General features: G+C 30.3%; 1 protein-coding gene across 1 annotated transcript in view; it reads left to right on the forward strand.

The window, feature by feature from the left end:
- LOC122507329 (acetylcholine receptor subunit alpha-like 1) overlaps nucleotides 1–21,711 on the forward strand; it is a 169,738-nt gene that overhangs the window by 38,658 nt on the left and 109,369 nt on the right. The window contains exon 2 of the mRNA XM_043619991.1: nucleotides 14,563–14,838. Coding sequence (XP_043475926.1) covers nucleotides 14,581–14,838 — 258 coding nt within the window. The 5' untranslated portion in view covers nucleotides 14,563–14,580. The remainder of the gene's footprint in view (nucleotides 1–14,562; nucleotides 14,839–21,711) is intronic.

Raw genomic sequence — 21,711 nt, forward strand, 5'->3', positions numbered from 1 at the left:
ATGCTGATAACTTATAGGAAAATAAATTAATTGAAATCATTCTGATGCAGAATTAATCAGCAGTGGCCCCTTCTATTTTTTCATAGAATGTGAGAACTTTTGTGGTAATTTTATGTCTAATTTTAATGTAGAGTCGAAGAATTTGTCAAAACATCAAAATTCCTTTCGTGCCAAAACTTTCGAAAGTCAAGTGGTATTTCTGACCTACCAAATTTCAGCACCAACCAGTGGGCAAAAAAAAAAAACATTTACGCTCGAAGAACGTTCCTAAAACGTTTAATGTTTAACAAATAAAGTACTATTAACGTTTTATGTTCTAAAAACGTTTCTAGACCATAAAATGCTTTTAAAATGTTTATTTGTCAGACATGAATGACGTCATGCTGACCTTTAAATTCTAAGCACCAGATTGTATTTCGACACTTCTTTTAAATATTTGTGACTAAATTAATGTGAAAATTATTGATCATTCTGGCGAAATTCCACTTATAATTCCAATTATATAGGAGTTCCATTATCGATTAATAGTAAAACAATATTTCAATTAAAATTATATCGAAGTCCTGTCAGAAAATTAAATATTCCAATTAGATCGGGATTAAATAGAAAATATAAACGGAAAATAAAATGAAATTTTAATTTGTTTTATGGAAACGTATATGAATTGGGTCAAATTAAAAAAAATTAATGTTGAAAATGGGTACGTCAATATTTCTGAAACCTGGTGTAATTATAGTGTTGTGTAAGAGAAAAAATTTTTTCAAAACTTTGGATTTAACTAGGCATTAAAGTTTAGAGTAATTTTTTTCAAAATTCCATAACTCTGAGACGTTTCAATTGATTTTGCTCAAGTTTATGTGACTAATAATTGTTACACCAATAATTTTAATGCAATAAGAGACAAGGAAATTTTTTAAATTTTTCCTCAAAAAAAGTGAAAAAAAATTGATTTTATTTTTTCGAGCATAAGCACCCATTTGATTTTTTTGTATCCATGATATTTGGATTCCTTATCTTTTCTAGAATTTTTTGCAAAAAAATTGATGGAGACTTTAAAAATAATCAAAATATCGAATGTTTTATCCTGCAGCGCACGTACTTTGCACTTACGCGAATGCGTCGCATATGAGGTCCATGTGTCACACGATTTTGTTTTATTTCTGTTAGGTTAATCCTTTATATCATTTTGATTGTTGAGTTGTTTATATATAATTGTTACAAAATAAAAAATTAACCATTACTATTGTTATAAATATTTTGCTCCTAGTTGTCACTTTTACTAACATGGTAAAATAGTTGATTCCATGTTAGCTGGTAAATGGAATTTTCTTAAGTACTGAGAAATTGAATATATTGGAGTGTACGCATCATTTTATCCAGTAAATACCCCTTTAACGCTCATTTTCCTTTTTAAATTACACTTTTTAAAGTAATGAGCTCCTTTTTATCCTGTTTATTTTCTGAAGGCTCTTTTGAATCAAGATGATAATCTTTTCATGGAAAGGTGTTTATGGAAAATATAGCAAACAACATTTAAGGCAGGCATATAATGGAAGTTGGGGACAAGATATCAAGAGTTTGCATAATATACCGCAGGATCTTCATGCCGATGTTAAAGTGAAAACGTTCGATAGTGTCTACACTATTATAAATTCATTTAATTCGACGTCACGACACATAACAACATTTATTAAGTTTCCAAATGTAACGATGTTTTACGTCACGAAAGCCATTTAATACACTTCCCTGCCCTCTCTCTCTCTCTCTTGTACCATAAATATCTTCGGAGACCTATACTCTATGCATATAAATCAACAAATTTAACTTTCTCTCAAGTTAATTGTAAGAGTTTTGACAAGATCTATCTCAAAAATATAATCTCAATCTCAAAATATTCTACCCTAAAGTTACATGAAAAGAGAATTTTAATTTTATTTATGAAATTTGTAATTCTGTTCTTTTAATTTTATATTAATGGAACAACCAACTGAAACACCATTTTCTTAAATATTTATAGAGGAATTATTTTCTTTACATGACATTTGCAAGTCCCCATCAAAGAACCATCCCCACATCAGAGAAAATTTCCTAAAAAATTTATTAAATATTTACTAGCAATTTTTGGAGTATTTAAATGCAAAGTTTAATGAAAATTGTGTGAAGATTTAAATGTCCCTTTATGACCGTGTCTTAACTCATTGTAATATGTTACGAAAGTTTTAAGCGCGCTCTTCTTGAAAACTCATTTTTGAAAATGAGGAAACATTTTTCTTGAAATTTAATGAACGAATTTTAAAATACTGAAAGCCATTCGATTCTTTATCTAGACAATAAATTTCTAAAATTTCACATATTTACCCTGTATTATTTTCTACCGGGGTAAATTGACACAAGAACGCATCATTTTTTCGATTTTTTTGAGAAAAATGTGTATAAAAAATTGAAGCCGCGTGTCGAAAAAGGAACTCAATTGTATTTTAACTTTATAAAAGAATAGACTCGATTACATATCCTTTTTTAAAATTCTGCAATAAAAATTTCATAATTATAATATTATAATACCCAATATGATAATTAAAAATGTTCTATGGCAGAAGAAGAATCAAAGGTAAAAGTGTACGAGATAATTCCTTGAGGCAAGATGATCCCTTTGAATTTTGTAGAGTATTAGCATCACTTTTTAGGTAGAAACGGTAATACGTAGCCAATGGCAAATCTATGAATTAGTTAAACTATCATGACAACATGCGTCATTATTTATTTATTTATAAATCAAGATTCCGCAGTCCTATTGGACCGTAAATGGGAAACGAGATAAGGATACAAATTAGGTATGCGTATGTTAATTTTAAATTACAGTAAAAATGAAAAAAAATAAAACAAAGGAAATATTGTCATAGCGCCGCATTTAACAATTATTAAGGCAGGTTTCGATGTAGTGCTCAACGATAAAAGTAAAATAAGACAAAGAAAATAAATATAAGTTTAAATCAAGTTCCATGTTTAAATTTAAGCGAAAGTTGATTTTTGATAATATATCTGAAATTTGAGAGTTAAGCACTTTGGACAAAAAAATTGTAGCTGTTAAGATACGTTTTTTAGTAATTGTCCAGAAGAATTAATACCACGAGTATTTTGATAATATAAAAGTTTGAAAGATTTTACTAAGAGATGATGATTGGGGATCCCAGGCGATAGATGATTTTGAGATTCTTCTCTTCTTGGGACATCCTTGCTAGCAATTCTCGTATTACACGTTAATAATCATGTTGTTTGTTCTTGGTTTAGTCCAGAGAGATTAATGTCTCTGTGAACTCGGTAGGTAGAAGTGCTGATTTTTTTAGCGTCATGAATGCAGTACATATTTGTACTGGTTCAAGGTCATTTGGAAAAATGACTTTTAATGGTCGCCAAATTTTTATATCGTCAAAAATAGAATTAGGAGTGCATAAAGTGAGTAAAGACTTAGTTACTGCAAGGACATCTTAGCGAGAATCAAGAGGAAGGGATGGTTAACGATCATTTAAACCGTATATGATTAAATTGTCGCGTCCTCTTAAACGATCTTCAAATTCATGTTAGAAGGAACTAAAGCAAAGATTTGGAGAAAAATTGCCTTTAATAATTTCCTCGACTTTGTTTTCGAAAGCATCGACTCGAAGTATGGTCCCATGTGATTGAGAAGTACATGGTTCTATTTTTGCGTTGACTGTCTTCATTTCAGTAGATAAATTTGAAATGGTGGTGTTTAAATAGCGTAATTCAAGAGAAAAAGACTCTCGAACAAATTGTAGCTCCTCTCTGATAAGTGTACGTAAGTCATCATACGAATGAGAAGCAGGCGGAAGAACAGTAGTTGAAGCAGTGGGGAGAGGCGAAGGTGGGCCACAACACTTCTTGAATCCACCATTCAAGTTGAGGGGAAACTTAAGCACACATGAAGGATGGTAGGACACAGGTTACACACTGGACATCGAGTTGCGTTGGCGATTTTTGTATTACTTTTATATACTGAGCAAATGATTGTAGGACAAAAGTTCCAATTTAAAAGTTCCAAACCAGAAGTTCCAATCCAAAAGTTCCAAAATGAAAAAGTTCCAATATACAAAATGTCCAATTTAAAAAAGTTCCAAAGAGGAGAAGTTCCAAAATAATAATTTCCAATATAAATAATTTACAAATTTGAAAATACCGAAGTACACAAATACCAAAGTAAGCTTTCTAGCTGCATTATTTTTGTCACAATTTCACTCCAAAGTTACAAGCTTTGACAAAAAAAAGTACAAAAAAAATCAAATATGAAAAAATTTTCTAAAAATTAATCAAATTCGTTTGACACTCTTTACTTTGGGGTTTTTGAGGTCGCTGATTACAAATCCGATGTTAGTTTTTCAAAATTCAAAATGGCGGTTCTAATATGTCGGACAAGTAACAAGTTTCAATATATTAAGACGTTCAAAAGCATCAAATCAACTTGGTAAACTTCAAAGTCGTTTTTCTCGAAATCTTTTTTTTGACCTTAGGTCCCTTTTAAACGTTCCCTGGCACATATTTAGAAATAAATATAAAAATCTAATTCATATAAATAAATAATGCAAAGAATAAAAAGATATCAAAAAATTAAAGAACACATAAGAAACAGAAGAAAATTAAAAGGTTAAATTAAATTAAGAAAATTAAAAGATTACATTACTTACTAATAAATTGACAATTGTTTTGTGAAAAATTCTGGGAAAATTCAAATAAAGAAAAAAAAATGTTACTAGAAAAAATAAAAATTTCATAGTTTTGATCATGGAGTAGTATAAGGAGACCGAACGCCCGTGATGAATCCGCGTCAAACGTGGCCGCATTTTTCATAACAGTGATTCCTCTAGGCTCACTTACATCGATAGAAGAGCCTCTCGCGGAGGAGAAGATCATTATATTTAAAAACAAAATAAGACATGACATAACCTCTAATTTTGTTTATAAAAGTGATTGTTAGTTCAATGAAGCATGTAAAAAATAAATTGTGTGTCTGTGTAGTGAAAAATTGCAATTCTTCTCTCTTAATTATAGAGGGAATTTTAGTAACAATTAAGTTATGTATATAAACAATATTAATCGCAACAATTCTCACATATACTTACTTATTTATCTCTTTTCACTTCCAACCGAGCACTTTCAAAATTAATATTGAATAAATAATAATATATTATAATTATAAGATAATTATTAATGATAATTGTCAACTATTTCCAAACAACACTAACCTATAAAAATACCAACTGCACTGTACAATAACAATTAGCAGACGATTATTAGTGACATTTTTCCCCGTTGGGGGCGCTTCTATCGATGTAAGTGAGCCCAGAGGAAACACGGTAATGAAAAGTGCGGCCACTTTGCGTGAGTGGCGTTCGGTCTCCTTATACTACTCCATGGTTTTGATCTAAGGAAAACTTAACTTTGTGCATAGGTAACTATATGGTTATAGAAACTGAAATGCAAAGTTTCTTGTAATGATAGCTTTAATAAATGTTCAGTTAATTGTTCTAATTGGTACTGTAGAATAACAAAGCTTGTAGGTTAAGTTACGAACAAATTACAAAATAGTGGAATTTGTGGAAAGATGATCTCTCAATAGGTGTAGAAGATGATCTCCCTGATTACCATGTACACCGTCTCACCGTAAAGCGAATAATCTAGTATTACTAAAAAATACAGTTTTTATCGCTTTTTGTATGTTTTTATTATGAAAACTAAGTTATTTAAAACAAAAAGTTGACATCCACATCTATTTTATTACTTTTCTTGTTGCAGACAATGCCTCGTAAAATTTATTTAATATTGATACACTTTTTTTTTTTAATTTAGTCTCCTTTTCCAATAATTGGGATAAGATTATCCTTCTGATCATCTTGTTCATACCATGGGGATCATTTTGGACACACCGACGTCCAAGATGATCCTTTTGTACCCTGCCGGATACGATTTGCCAAATGATATTTGGTAGACCGGCGGAAATTGAGCGAACGCTAACACCTCGAGCTATTAAAAAACACGCCCGCACAAAAACAGTGATAACTCCGTCAAAAATGAAGCTAGATCCTTCTTTTAAATTGCATTGGAAAGCTTATTAAATTTCCAATCAAATGACACTACTTTCCTTTGAATTACATAAATAGGAAGCAAGATATCATGTTATAAACACAACAAAATAATTTCTTTAATTCTTAATTTCCGTAACTCTTTTAGACAGTCAACTTTTTAAGATAGGTTATAAATAATCAGTTTGGTGAAATTACATAATATGTCTTGATAATGAAAAAGAATTCCTTTGAAGTTGGAGGAATAATAAAAGGAAAATATTTTAAAATGATCGAAAATTATATGAATCTCCCAACGAAAAGTTTAAACAAAAGAAAATTACTTAATCTACTCTTACAACGACTTAGACTATTCGTAACTTAACCATTCATCTATTTGCCTTTTGTGTCCATGACGTCCACGTACAGTTCGTTCGTTGCTTATTTCCTTTATCTTTCCTAAGAAATTGAAACAAATCAATTTCGCCACCAGTTTAATGTTCAGATTTATCTTGTTTAACTTGCATAACTTCAATTGCAACCTATTGAGGTGCAATATAATAATCCCTTTTGTACACACATTCAAATTTTTTAATAAAATCTTCTTTCATGTTTCGTTCCCATTCCGTTTTTTTAAAAACTTCAATTTTATGTCTCGAATCAAGTGCAAGAATAGCTCAATAAATCGAGTTACATTTATTGTAGTGCTTTAATCATTTTTCCTTTGCTGCATGAAGTGCCTTTTTTAATTTTAAGTTATTTAAACTCGTCGACACATTTTTTTCTATTTCGTTGATAGAGTCGTCAATTTTATCTAGCAACAGGTTAAACGCAATTATGACCAATGGAAGTGTGACTTATTTTACGACAGAGCTTGAGAAATATATTTAAAGTGCCTTAGGTGTTTGTGGGCTGGTTCTAAAAGTGTCCAATCATCTTCATCCAATCAGTAAATTTGTAAATCTGGATTCAGATTAAGTAAAAGTTCTATTGCTTTTCTCATTTTTGAACCTTTGTAGATCATATCATCTGTCGAATTCCATCTTGTCTGAACATCAATGCACAGTGCAATCATCTTCTTTCCAGTTATTACACAGCAGCATTCTTATTTATGTCTTAGCTTTTATCTAAATTTTAATTTTCTAAATAATTTTTTAAATTTTGCGATAGATGATATTAATTTATTATCTGTTTTTTTGGTCGATTTTTTTTCGTTTTCTTCAATTTCATAGTCTTCACCAATCTCATCCTCGGTTTGTAAACTTAATTCTTTAAGAAAATCTTGGACCACCATATTTCCAATATGTGCTATACACTTGAAATGCTGGTCTTCTGAATTAAATTGAATATTTGCTCCATAAAAATTTTAAATTCGTTTAATTAAAGAATCGCAATTTTGCATTTCAAATTTGATAAAACAGGAAATCATTTCACAACTCATAGAAAGGGTAAATTTAATTAATTGAATTTAATTAGACTTGATATTTTTTAGACACATATAATTGTGTCATAAAAAAAGTGAAAATGAAGAGATTTGAAGTCTGACTTTGAATAATGTGAACCTACTAAATCCTCGAATACACCACCGAACAAGCGCATGCTTGTCTCAATCCTGAAATCTCAGACGGAAGTTGGTTTCTGGTGAATTAACCTTGAGAGTGGGTTTCGTTGGGATTAATCAAGCAGAGTTCCAGCGGACAACGAAGAATCCAGGGATTCTCCTGGTAAAAGGGAATCAACTCGGATCAGCCTTCCACAGTTCCCATTTTTCCAATTCGATTTTATTATCATTTCTAAAACCTCTCGACATTCTGGTCAACAGAAACTATTTATTTATAATAATTCCCCTAAAATGAAAATTGCAGATTGCTTTAGAACAATTTTCCAGCACTAGCTGCTATAAACAAATTTCAAAATTTTAGTTTGTGAACTCTATGTATACTCTCATACTGTTCTTTGATGATAACTTAAAATACTCGAAAAAAATTATTATCTAATGTGATTTTTAATTTTTTACAACTAAGCAGTGTTAAATTCGATATAACGTTTTAATACTTTTTAGAACAAAATAACACTTACTTTTAGAACATAAAAAAACAAATTCTCATTTAATATCTATTTTTTAGTTTCATTAGTAATGTTTATTGTAGTATCTTACTATTTCCAAAGTTAGACGATTTTATGTGTTTAATTGAAAAATTATTGCATTTGTGAAATATAACTATTTACTTTTTTATATATATATTTATACACATTAAGAATTTCACTGACAGTATAGATTAAGAGCAACTAATTTTCTAGACAATGGTAAGAGAACCTGAAATGACGAATTTATCGAAACACCCCTGCAATCTTGCTCAATTAGAAAAAGCTCCAAATTACTTATGAACAGAAGGAACAACTAAGGACTCAGCACTTCTCCCTGTAAGACACCCCGGGTGATCTTAACAAAATCCGTCTGCCTATCATCGACTGAAATGCAGGCAGAGAAATTTTCGTAAAAGTTTTTAATGATATTAAGAATTTTTGTGCTGAGACCTTCATTTTTTAATTTTAAATTATAGTAAGTTTTAGCAAACAGATGAAAAAGGCCTTTTAAAATCTATTAACGCCGCATAAACGACCTGTCTCGGTATTTAAGGTAAATATGAATCTGAGATGTGAGGGTGAAGATTGTTTTGTCTTTTAAAAAGTGCATACCCAACCCCAAAATTCTAAAGCAAAGTTCGCAATTCCTTAAATTTCTAATTTTCGATAATTTTTTAGTAAAACTAGAGCCAACATCCAACATCACTGTATAAATGCCGTATTTTTGATTAAAGTGGGTCAAAAATATTTATAAATATTGTTTAAAATATCAATAAAATGGTGTCGAAATGTCATTGACCCCCTTAATTCTATCTGTGCAACTGACAACCATGTTCGTAGTGTATTTCTCGGATAACAGACAACGGAATAGCTTCTTTGAATTTCAGTACAAGCAGAATACGACATCTAGGCTGACAACATCCTCCTCTAAGTCAGAAGTAAATTTGCATGAGCACCGTTGAGAAATGTCTCAATTTGTCACAGCAGTCACTCTTGATATACAACATATTTATATATATATATATTTTACTTTACATGCATATATTGAAGAGAATAAACAGAAAATATGGTTAATTTATTAACTGGTTTCATTAAGGAGTTTCTACAACAACTTTCCTTTCATCGATACGAACAAAACACACTGTCAAAACGATGCGCGTGCAAACTATATTCAAATGAGACAAATTTTAGTTTTCCTAATAATTAATTAACTAATTAATTGAGAACAATAAACTAATTTTTAAGTAATTATTTAATTATTTATTAAAATTAATTAATCACTTCTTTAATTAATTAGTAAAACTAAAATATGCCAGTTCTTAGAATTGTTTCTCTCATTTCCTTATATAGCTGGTGACAATCCTTAATCAGAGTCACAATTTGGATAAGTAAAATAGGCTCCATTGATAGTCACATCTTACGTGAACAGGTGTATCGCATGAATCGCAAAGAATAGAATTGCTTTTGTTAAATTTCTATATAGCTATGTGTGATTTTAATAATATGTACCTGTGTATTGATATAAAAATTGTGAAATTAAATCGCCGAAAAGAAGAAACACATACTGTGGCCCACAATTCCCCAAATGCTTCATTTTACAAAAAGAATTGTATTATTTATTAATTTAAATTTAATGCAAAATTTAAGTTACAAAAAAGAAATTATGTGGCATTGGTCAAAGTACTAATGCCACACAATAATTAAAAAAATATTTTTCTTAATTAATTCTTGAAAGTCCTTGTAAAATCAATAAAATCATGAACGCCCAAAATAAATATTTAAATGCAATTTTTCAGGTGGTTACTGTTTACAGCTTATAGGTAAAGTAATGAAATGTTTATGAAAAATTTTCTTTGTAGGAACAAAAAAAAAATTAAATGATCAAACTTTCAAATATTATTAAATAATGAGGTGGCCCACAATTCTCCAATCTCCCCTAAATGAATGTTTTGAAAGTATAAGCTTCTAAAAATTATACACTACCGGCGGAAATTGTGCGACCGCTAACACCTCGAGCTATTAAAAAACACACCCGCTTAAAAACAGTGATAACTGTATCAAAAATAAAGCTAGATGATTTTTTTAAATTTCATTGGAAAGCTTATTAAATTTCCAATCAAATGACACTACTTTTATTTGAATTACATAAATAGGAAGCAAGATATCATGTTATAAACACAACAAAATAATTCTATTTTTTATCGGAATTTCTTACCCTGACTTTGACTCCTGGCAAAATTTAAAAAAGTTGATGAAAAAAATTGTTACTTTTACTGACTCAATAGCGAATTGGATTATTTATAACTTCACTTTTTTAATAATAATCACAACTTTCATCTTAATTTAACAATGACAATTACTTCATTAAACGTCTCTCTATTACATTCATTCATTTATTTATACATTTCTATTTGTTTTATTGCTAATTATGAAAAAAGTCGTGATACGCAAACGGTATGCTAGTAGTACGTTATAACATACCATTCGCGTTCAAAAAATCACCAGGAATGCGTCAAAAATTCAAATAGAAAATTTTTACCAATACAATCCTTTTTCTATAAGGAAGCAAAATAATAATTTTATTTAACAATTGAATAAAATTTTATTTAAGTAATTATATATTTCAAAATAAAAACTATTCACTGTCTCGGTACGATTATAGTTGTCCTTATTTTAGTTAAGTATGGCCTCTGAATTTCTTTAAACTGTTCTCTATAATTTTGGGAGTCTTTCTCGACCAAAAAATGACGAATCAGTCGGCCTCTTTTTGGATTCGACGCGCGACTTCACTATGGGTAGCACCGCGCAATATTCTGGAAGTGACCTGCACTAGCAGGTCCTTCGAAATTGTGGGATGCGGGATTAACCATCACAGAGTAATTGTTTCCTGGTGTCGAAGCGAATGGGATACTAGCAGAATGGGTGATTCGATGCCTGCGTACTGTAGATTGATGGATGAGATGATCGTGGCTGATTATTGGTTCTATTATATCCACTTTCTCAGCCTAGTGCAATCACGTAACAAACAAGATGATGGGTTTAGTCTCTTCTGTACATAGCATCACTCGACACATTCATCTCTCTCTCTGCATAATATACATCATCTTAAAATTTTGATGAATAGTACAGACACAAACACTATATTATAGAGTAAAGTACGGATAGTTGCACCCATTTTTGAAAAGTTTGCGTATGAGTAATTCTTGTATCATGTATACAGCAGCAATATCATGAGTTGTACTATCAGACAGAAAGATTGAACTTTTGTGCAAAAGTTCTTTTCTATTATAATGATATAGAAGACTACAGTCTGAACAGAATATTGGTTATTTTTATAATGGAAAGCTTGCGCAGCGTCTTATGCAACGTAAGCATAGTTCTCTGCAAAATCACATTGAACTATTACTTCGTATGGCTGCAACTTATTTTTTAGATCAAAGAGAAATTTTGACTGGTTCTTTGAAATAAAATTATGAAGCAGTAATATTTCTAAACGATTGGAGATCTCCAGTACAAAATTTGGCATAGAGAGGCACTGTTTATTAATATACATCTATCGGTAGCTTCCCACATGCTATAAACGATTTCTGAAATACTTCTTTGTTCGAATAATTCCATTAAATAATTAGAAAATTATTCAGGGTTTGGACAAAGCTTGCATTCTCTTAAGAAGGGTTCATCTTTTGGCCTTTTACAAATTATTAATTGAAAGCAGTCTTTGTAATCTTTTAATGATATGTTCAGATCATTTGTAAGTTTTGCAATGTTTGCTGCATCGAACATCATCTTAAAATTTTGATGAATATTACAGGCACAAACACTGTGTACACTGTGAACCTGCACGTATACAGTTCTTTGGTCTGCGGCTTCTCTTTTCACCCTTCATTATATATAGAGTAACTGTTTCCTTTTTTATTCTACTGTTAATATCGTTTTCATAAAATTCGAGAACTTTCTCTTTCTTTTTTCTGGTAAGCATCTTCCAACTTTGGAGGACGGCATAACTAAAACACCTTCCAGTTTCATCAAGCTTTTAGCTTTTTTAGCATTCAGGAGCTATCGTAAGTATTGTGATACGATGTGGATCATTTTCGACAAGAGAAGTAAATTTTTTCTTTAACCCATTTAACATGTCTTCTAATTCATTCTCTCAAGTAAAAGCCGTCTATTTACTCACGGAAGAATCTTCTTCGATATCTGACTACTCTGAATAAAAACTAATTTAATTATTTAATATGTCACTCGAAACATGACTTTGTGTAAATATGTCTTAACACATTAAACAAACTTTTGCATTTTTATTTAAATTAGGAAATTATTTTTAAATTAATTTTTTGAATTTTTTCGAAAACCCTTACCAATATGTCTATTTTCATTAAAAAGGATTTACGCACCTATCTGAGGGAGTTTTTTCTTTCAAAGTACTCATTTCTTACTTTTTTGAAACAATATTGTAAGGAGCAAAAATGTAAATACTTAGTTTGTTAAAATTTGTTCTCCTTCATGTAATAAAAATGATAAAATTATGAACAAAAAAAAGACAAGATGTAAGTAAATCAAGATAAAACCAAATGAAAAATAGGGGGTTGGCGCACGAAGCCCCCCTAGTGTATATATGTTTCTGCCGAATCAACGATCAACACTATCTGTTATGCTTACTTTTTCTCCCCTTTATCAAACAACGTATCTCTCATCTATTGAATTACAAACTAAGGATATTTTTCAATATTATTCAATTTTACCCGATTTAGAATTGCTGATAAATAAATTGCTCCCTATAATTGCAAGGTTATTCGAAATTAATAAAATTTTATTGTCTTCCTTCTCCCTTTCGTAAATCAATTTAAACTTTCATTGTATTAGCTTTTCAATTACGTTCGAGGAATTTCAATTTTTTTGTGCTATATGATCAACGGTATAACAATTTAATTTTTCATTTCTCACAGACAGCTAAAGAAAAAAATAAAAAAACGAATGCTTACTTTTGCTATTTTTAGAATTGCCATAAAGGGCAGATATTTAAGAAAGTGGAACTTTAAATCGAATTCCCTTTTACAGTAATTACCTCTAACTGTGAAAGTATTTATCTGGTACCTCTCAAGAAAAAAAAAAGAAAAAAGAGGGAGTTTAATAATGACCATGGAGTATGTTTTATCTAAAGTCGGCTACAACCACTGATAAGACAACCCCGAGGCTCAAGTCGAGCCTTCTTGGCACACAGCCATTTTTCATTTGCTAATACAGAAAAATAGTCCATCAAGCAGGAGCCGATAAAAATGGCGAGGTCACTGCTGGTGCGATAAAACTTTTTCTTCTCCTTTTTTCTATTTCAATGTTCAGCTCTACACGTCTCACAGGAGTTTACGACAATCATAGCTATGTTTTCTTCGGATAAAGTAATAAGAGAGGAAGGACGAAATCATTTCTCAAAATATATAGAAGAAAACGAGGACCCGCAAGAGAGTATAAACGTAACTGTTGGAACAATGTGTATCATGAATTTTACAGAATACCATTCTCTTGTAGTAACACAAAAGTATTATCGTTAAATGAACATGCATTTTTAGGCTCTTAAATGTTGCTACTAACAACAGAAGTTTAAATATTAATTTTTATTGAATTCGATAAAAAAAAATTTAAGTTATAGGTACAGAGAAAAAATGGAATTAGTAAAAACAACCACATATGTGTAAGTTAGAAAAGAGTAGTTAAAACTATCATATTTAGCAGCGTTTTAACCACACTTCCATAGTTAGTGGAACTAAAATTGACTAGCTGGTTTTATGTATTTAAAATTACTACTAGACGTTATGATTGTAAATGAGAAGTGAAAACGATGTGTTAAGAAAAGATTTTTTAGGAAGTGTTATTTCTACATGTTTTTAAAGACTTGGTTGGAAAAACTATATGATCACCAAAAATATCCATTGAATTAAAAAAAGTTTTTAATTTGTCAAATTATTAATTTTTTTAATTTTTAAATTTTTAACCATCCTATATGTTTTTGTGTTTAAAATGGTGCAAGAAAAAAATATAACCTTCTTTGATAATTAAAATTTAAAGGGGTCAATGATGGGGGTGGTGCCTCCCTACATGTATAGTGTGTGAGGGAGATTCTATGTTGAACTTATAAAACAATGCTTGTGAATATTACGCATTGAATTGCGAATAATTTCAGTAAATTTAGTTAAAGAAATGTTACCTCAATGGTTGAAATTCCCGCTTTAATTTAAAATTTCTTTTGCATTCTTTTAAACCCATTGCACATGCGTAGTTAACACGAAATGGTACCTTTACAACTATTTTTTAAACAGTAGATACTGTTTTCCCCTAACCAGAGGATTTAATGAAAATAATGAATTTGTGATATATTTTTAATAGAAAATGGAATTTTATTTTGCAGGGGTGGACAAGGCGTACGATGTTTAAGGATGCTTGGACGGATGGCGGTGGGAAAGGTTGGCGGCGATGTCGATTTAGATTGGGCGAATTATTGGTGGTGGTTACGGCCATTTCCAGTTTCGTTGCAATGTTTCCAAGTGTCGTGGCTAATGAGGACGCGAAGCGCCTCTACGATGACCTGTTATCGAATTATAACCGCTGGATTAGACCTGTTGGCAATAATAGTGACCGTCTTACTGTTAAAATGGGCCTGCGTCTCTCTCAGCTTATCGATGTTGTAAGTAAACTAACATTTCTTTATTTCAATTTTTATTATTTTTATTTAATACCAAAATTAATAGTTTGGCTATATCCAGTGAAAAATTTTCTACCGGTGCAATAATGGCCCAATATTAGGAGCCAAAAGATATTGACCAAGAAATTGGTAGTTGTCTGAAGAAAATTGCTTAAACCTCAGATTCTAGTTATAGTTGAGAAAAGCTCTCTCAATCAATTTGAAAACCCAACTTCGTTGTTCAATCCTATTGCATCACTTTAACTACTATTGTGCTGTGTACGATAAACTGACAGATGAATTGAATTATAAACTTGAGAAACTCCTCAGATTATGTATAAGATTTATTTTTGATTTAAAAGGGGATGAACATATAACTCATTATCGGACAAGGTATACCGACCTCATCAGACTAAATTTATTAAAAAATAAAAACACTTTAACATTAAAGTCTATATACAATGTTAATACAAAAAGAAATTAAAAGTAAATTTATATCTTATTAGTTAAAACTTAAATTAACTAAAAACTCACAACTACGCTGTAAGAAAAATGTTTTGAGCCTCGGTTGGTCGGACTGTGGGGAATCGGCCATTTTGTATTGCTGTCAGTGGTTGCCAAAGGAAGGTTTTGCATGCACGTATAAAGAAAAAGAAATAGCATAGAACTATAATAATTTCAATCATTTATAAAGCCTTTAACTGTAGGTCACATTTTTGACAGAGATGAACACAAATATTTTAGTTTAAACTTTGATATGCTGTTGTATATATTATTAATTACTTATAAGTAATAACATTCATATATTCTTAAATTTTTTCAATGAATCATTGTGAAAAATACGTAAAACTAAAAATATTAAAATTTTATTTTATAAAAAACAAAAATTGTTTTATCATGATTAAAATTGAGGAATTTGGATATATTTTATTGAAGTATTTTTCTACCATCTAACTTTTATAAAATGAACAAAGTTCTTTACCTGCAATTATTTTTCCCCATGTTTTTAGATCTATAGCACTTATTTTAATGCAGCAAATGCTGGTTTTTTTGTTTTAAAAAAAAATTAAACTACTTTCAATCGATCATTCAAGTAGATTGTTTCATCAGCCGAGTAAGTGGTCTCTAGCAATTACGAGCTGGAAGTATCCTGGAGGCTTAATTTGGCTTAGCGTTCTCGTCAAAAATAATTAAAGAGTATTTTAAAATAGAAATTGAATATTGAATTATTTCGTTTTTAGAAAAACAATATTTTTATTAATTTTTCTTATTTTTTAAAATCAAATTATTTTTGGTTTCTTGTGACGTGATTTTTGCGGGTAAAATATTTCAATATCCAATTTAAGTATATAATACTTCTTTTTTAAAGTGATTTAAAACTGATACCGACTGAGGAAATATGATCTTGGTTTACTTTTTCCTTGCTTGAGGCGGAGCCAATTAAGAACCCTCCAACATTAATGTTGCAGTTATGAAGTGTCGGTCTTCTTACCACAGTGGTGAAATAAATCACGGCTACTAACTTATTTCGAGGAAACAACAAAATGATAAAATTATCGCGAGTTGTATTTCTTTTATCGTTACCGAATAAAATAACGAACAGGGGATTTTCCAAACAAATTTTCGTCTAAAGGAATATGTTATATTTTTTAACCTGGTGATATCAATGAGCGCCGGACAGAACAAGTTTCCTTTTTACCTAAAGAAACAAATATGGAAATACTAAAGTTGATCTGTAAATAATTAATGTACCCAAAAACTTATTATTACTGTAGAAAAAGAGATTTTATTGCAATTTTGTGGTGTTTTTAATGTTTTTACAATATAAATTGCCACTATAATATAATACACTAATATTAATATGTAATTGTATATTAATCTTTCATGAATTTAACGCCACGTTCTGCAGCATTAACCACGAATAAATTTTGTAAGGATTCCAAAACAGTTTGATCTTCTTCATTATCATTCCATAACGATGGGTCCAGTATGAAAAATTCAGCATGGATTTCAAAATTGGAAAAGAGAAGTTTTGTTTTGTGTGAAATGAAATCAGATAAATCGCAAGTCAACAAATGTTGCACGTTTGGAAACAGTCCCACTGTTTCTGGAGTCAAATACCACAAGTGATTCTTAAACTTCTCGATTACCGATTGAAAGACAACTTTATTGATTTCGGAAAAGTCAAAACCGTCATGCAAAACATTCAAATGTTGATTGGGACATTCAATAGGATTCGTGTATCCTTACTAGGCCTTGATGTAAAGTTTAACTACAAAAATTGAAATGTCTCGAACACAATTAAGTTCTCTTGCAGTCAAATCAAATTGGTCACGAAATAGAAAAAATTCCTTTGACATAAATCTTGCGTGAGATGTTGCACCACATGTTTGAAATGCACTGACATTTTCACTAAGAAATGTGATCGTAAGCTCTAAAGTTCCTTATAATCACTGCGAATTTAACTTTTCTGCAGCTGATTTCGGCAAAACTGTTTTATTTCCGCACATTCATCGTCAGAAATTTTTGAGGCAACAATTGGATCAATACCGTAACTAAATTGATCTTATTCAATATTATACCACATGTCAGCAAATACATTGAAAATGACAGTTTCAGATGCATTGCTTTTACCATACTTCTTTATAAAACCATCTTTAAGTAAAATGTCACAGATGTGATGGCGGTATGCAAAACGAAGGAGTTTTCGATCAAGGAAGTCATCCAAAATAATACAAGCACCCCGTTCAAGGCCTGTGTTTGAAGAAGTAGTACCAAAGCTTGTAGCCACAATTTTTTTTAGAACTTTACCATTCTAACTCTCTAAGAGACAGTTTCAGATCTTTTCTTAACCTAAATTTAAGTCAGTTTTAGATTTTTTACGTCTACCCAAATTCGATTGCCCGCGGCGAACCTTTGAACCGACCGAGTCTTGCAGACGGTCAACATTGCGATAACCTGTCCCCAGGAGTTAATTGTCGCGAATAAGCATATTACATTGGAGCGCATCAGTTTTAAAACACGAAATTAAGGTCTAAGTGTGACAGATATTAGTGGAGAGGGTTAAAGGATTAGGAAATAATTTTTCATATTAATCAATAACACAGCCACACAAAAAAAAAAGTTCTGATCTGGAGGTCTCACTATGTAGACTTTATGTTTTTTGGGTCGCTGAATCTGAATCCGAGGTCCATTTAACCCCATCAGATTAGGATTTTGACATAACCTCAAAAAACCAATATGGCGGACACATTTTTGAAAAGTTCATCGGATTCGCTTGAAATTCGTTACTCGGGGGTTTTTGGGGTCGCTGATTACGAATTTGAAGTCTGATTTCAAAAATTCAAAATGGCGGATCCAATATGGCGGACACGTTTTTGAAAAATTTATCGGATTAGCTTGAAATTCGTTACTCTGGGGTTTTTGGGGTCGCTGATTACGAATCTGATGTCGGTTTTTCAAAATTCAAAATGGCGGATCCAATATGTCTGTGTCAGCCATATTGGATCCGCCATTTTGAATTTTTGAAATCAGACTTCAAATTCGTAATCAGCGACCCCAAAAACCCCCGAGTAACGAATTTCAAGCGAATCCGATGAGCTTTTCAAAAATGTGTCCGCCATATTGGTTTTTTGAGGTAATGTCAAAATCCTGATCTGATGGGGTTAAATGGACCTCGGATTCGGATTCAGCGACCCAAAAAACATAAAGTCTACATAGTGAGACCCCCAGATCAGAACTTTTCTTTTTTTTTGTGTGGCTGTGTAATTAGAATGAAACTTGTAAAAATTGTAAGTCATTGCATTCTCATATTGTCAATGCATAGCTCGTCATATTCGTTGCAAAAGATGAATTTGCAACTAAGTCTTTGATGCTAAAGAACTTATACAATTATAATTAGGAAAGAGTGGCTTCATTGAACCAGTGTTTTCATTGAATCACTTTAATTTTCTATGTCCAAAATTTTACTTCTCACGCAAGTTTAAGGAGGAATTTTATAGAAATTCAAAACATTCAGAATCTTTTGATATTTTGGGAAATGATTTGCTTTTATATAATAAAGTTACCCACCAAATTTCAGAATTTTTCACTAAATAGTTTACAAGTTAAAAATTATTTAATTTAACATTACCTCTTATGGAGAAAGCACGTATTTGCATGTTTATCATTAAAAATTTAATATTTAAAACATTCAGAATTTTTTGTAAAAATTATATCTTGAAGGTCAAGATTTAAGCTTTATTAATCACGAAGGTTCTTTTTTATTCACTAATTAGTTTAAAAGTAATTAATTAGTTTCGGGAAGAAAACTAATTTTATGACAGACAAACAGAGAAAACGTGGCAACACTGTATATAAAGTCTCACATGTGACAGCTGTTTAGTGGTACATAGAACCAAGAGATGGCGCCAAAGGTACCAAAAATGACAAATTTTCATTATTTTTAACTACACAAATGCAAATCATAACACTTGACACTGTTACCAACGATCAAAAAACAAACTACTTGCATTGCGACGTTGTCACGATTATACGCTCATTACAAATTGTTATTTAACAATGTTTATAATTAATAACATTAATATTACAGCATAATAAGACACATATATACGTAATAATAGCATTTTTTCAAAGTTTGCAATGGAATACTCGATAAATCCGAAAATAATTTTTAGAAAATTTCAGTAACTTTTATTTTCTTAGGTTTTAAATTCGTACAGACAGTAACAAAAATTATTTTCTGCTTTTATAAAAAAAATTAATTTCATTAATTTATTATCTTTTCCTTATTTAATATATATACTTTTCAATATTCATTGATGTCTACTTTTATGATTTCAATAAGAAAAACTGCTATATATAGCTTAAATAAAAAAATTACAAATTCCCCTAAATGTCACAAACTTTTGGCCCGATTAGGTATACCATTCCTCCTTAATTGTCTCAGAATTAACGTCATATAATTTCAAAGTTAAAAATAAAATATATCCTTCTATGCTCTATGTATTATCTTCTAAGAATTATTTTGCAGCTGCATAAAGTAAGGAATGTTTTCCAAATAGTTCATCTGTTTATTGATCCTCATAGTTGCCAAAATCTATGTAAACTATGTAAACTAGTCTATTCTCAAGATATTATTTGCAAAAATGACGCGTGTGCTTTCGGGATTAAGAACTAAAAACTGTGACAAAGTCCCAACCGTCCTTTTTCAAAACGTTGTAAAATCTCACAGCATGAAACAATTATTGGAATTATGTAATTCCTTGTCAAAATCATCATTATTGCTGGCCTCTGAACAGAGGTAAATGTAAATACATTTTATTATTAATAATGAACAAATTTGTATTCACACTGTTAACACAACAAAAATTATACATATCATTCTTTCTTGTAAACAAAGATAATAAATTATTTCATATAAATATTAAAATCATTTAATTTATAAGTTAAAAATCATTGAATATCCAAAAAAATTAGGAAAAGGTAATTATACAACAATTATATTTTGAATAATTATAAGATGACCCCCGTAGAGTCGATAGAAAACAACGTACTCACATAAAAATAAATGGTCAAGCCTTACCAATTTGACTAAAATCAGCCTACCATTCCTTTAAAAAATAAATATTAAAATTAAAAATAACCTCACTTCTCGCTCGGGATGTAACAGATAATTTAGTGGCAGCTGTGGGATAGTTTTCTTTCTTATAAAATTATTTTAAATTGATTGTTTTATCGTTTTCTTAACAAAAAAAACAAATACATTTCGTTTCCTTTTAATATAGTTAAGAAGTGTGGCTGGAATTATTCTTATGCCGTCTGTCAAACTTGTCATGCTACATTTTTTGCAGTGTTAATAAAAGCAATTATCCGTATTAACAATATTAAGACTGCATAGCTAGCAGTGTTCTTATACCGTCCGGAAAATTACATTTCTATAAATAACATGCTATGCCGTTCGGCAAACTTGTTAAGCTTACAATTTTAATTTCTTAATAACATCCCAAATTTTATTAGTCATAAGAAATTCAGTAGGTATTGTTTTTATGCCTTTCGTCAAACTACAGTATACTAAATTGACATCTTATGCCGTCCGGCAAATTTGTCAAGCTGAGATCCTTTGATTATTAAAAAGAAAATATATTTCCATCAAAAATTCATTAAAGCCTTAGCAGAACTGTTCTTATGCCGTTCGGTAAACTTGTCTATTAAGGTTTTCAAGTATTTTTTCTTACCAATTCTATCCAATTAATCAACAATACGTAAATAAAAAATTTTAATTACAAATAAAAATAATAAATTAAAATTAACCTCGATTTCTGCTCGATATGTAACAATTGAACCATATGAATTAGCAAAGAATTTTTAAATTTAAGAGTGGTAGAGTTTTCTGCTCTACTAACCAGTAAGAAAAATGCTGGAAGGCATGCTTTCATCACGATTATCAACGTAATAAAATTAAATTGTCACTTCTGCTACGTAACCTGACTTCGGAAAATATTAATGTCGTATGTTATCATGTAATAATTGTACAACAATAATTTCCTGTTTTATTGTTTCAAAAACATGTTTATTTAAACAGAATAAGTAGATATATTATTTTTCAAGTTAGTTCTTGGGTTTTAATAGAGGTGGTTCAATGTATACGCAAGGTCTTCATAATGAGAGTTGTGTATTAGTTTAGAAAAAAAATAATTTTTTTTATTAAATCAGAACTAATGGTGTTTATAACGTGTGCATTGCCTAAAGGAGTATTTTAGTTTTATATTGATGCAAGAAAGTCGTAAAAATTTGTAAAATTTAATTAATACTAGGACTTTAAAAAAACCCGGTTCAATGATGATCAATCTCCCCTAAACATAATTACAAATATAC

This window comes from Leptopilina heterotoma, unplaced genomic scaffold (assembly GCF_015476425.1).
Source record: "Leptopilina heterotoma isolate Lh14 unplaced genomic scaffold, ASM1547642v1 Lhet_46, whole genome shotgun sequence".
NCBI classification, from domain to species: Eukaryota; Metazoa; Arthropoda; class Insecta; order Hymenoptera; family Figitidae; genus Leptopilina; species Leptopilina heterotoma.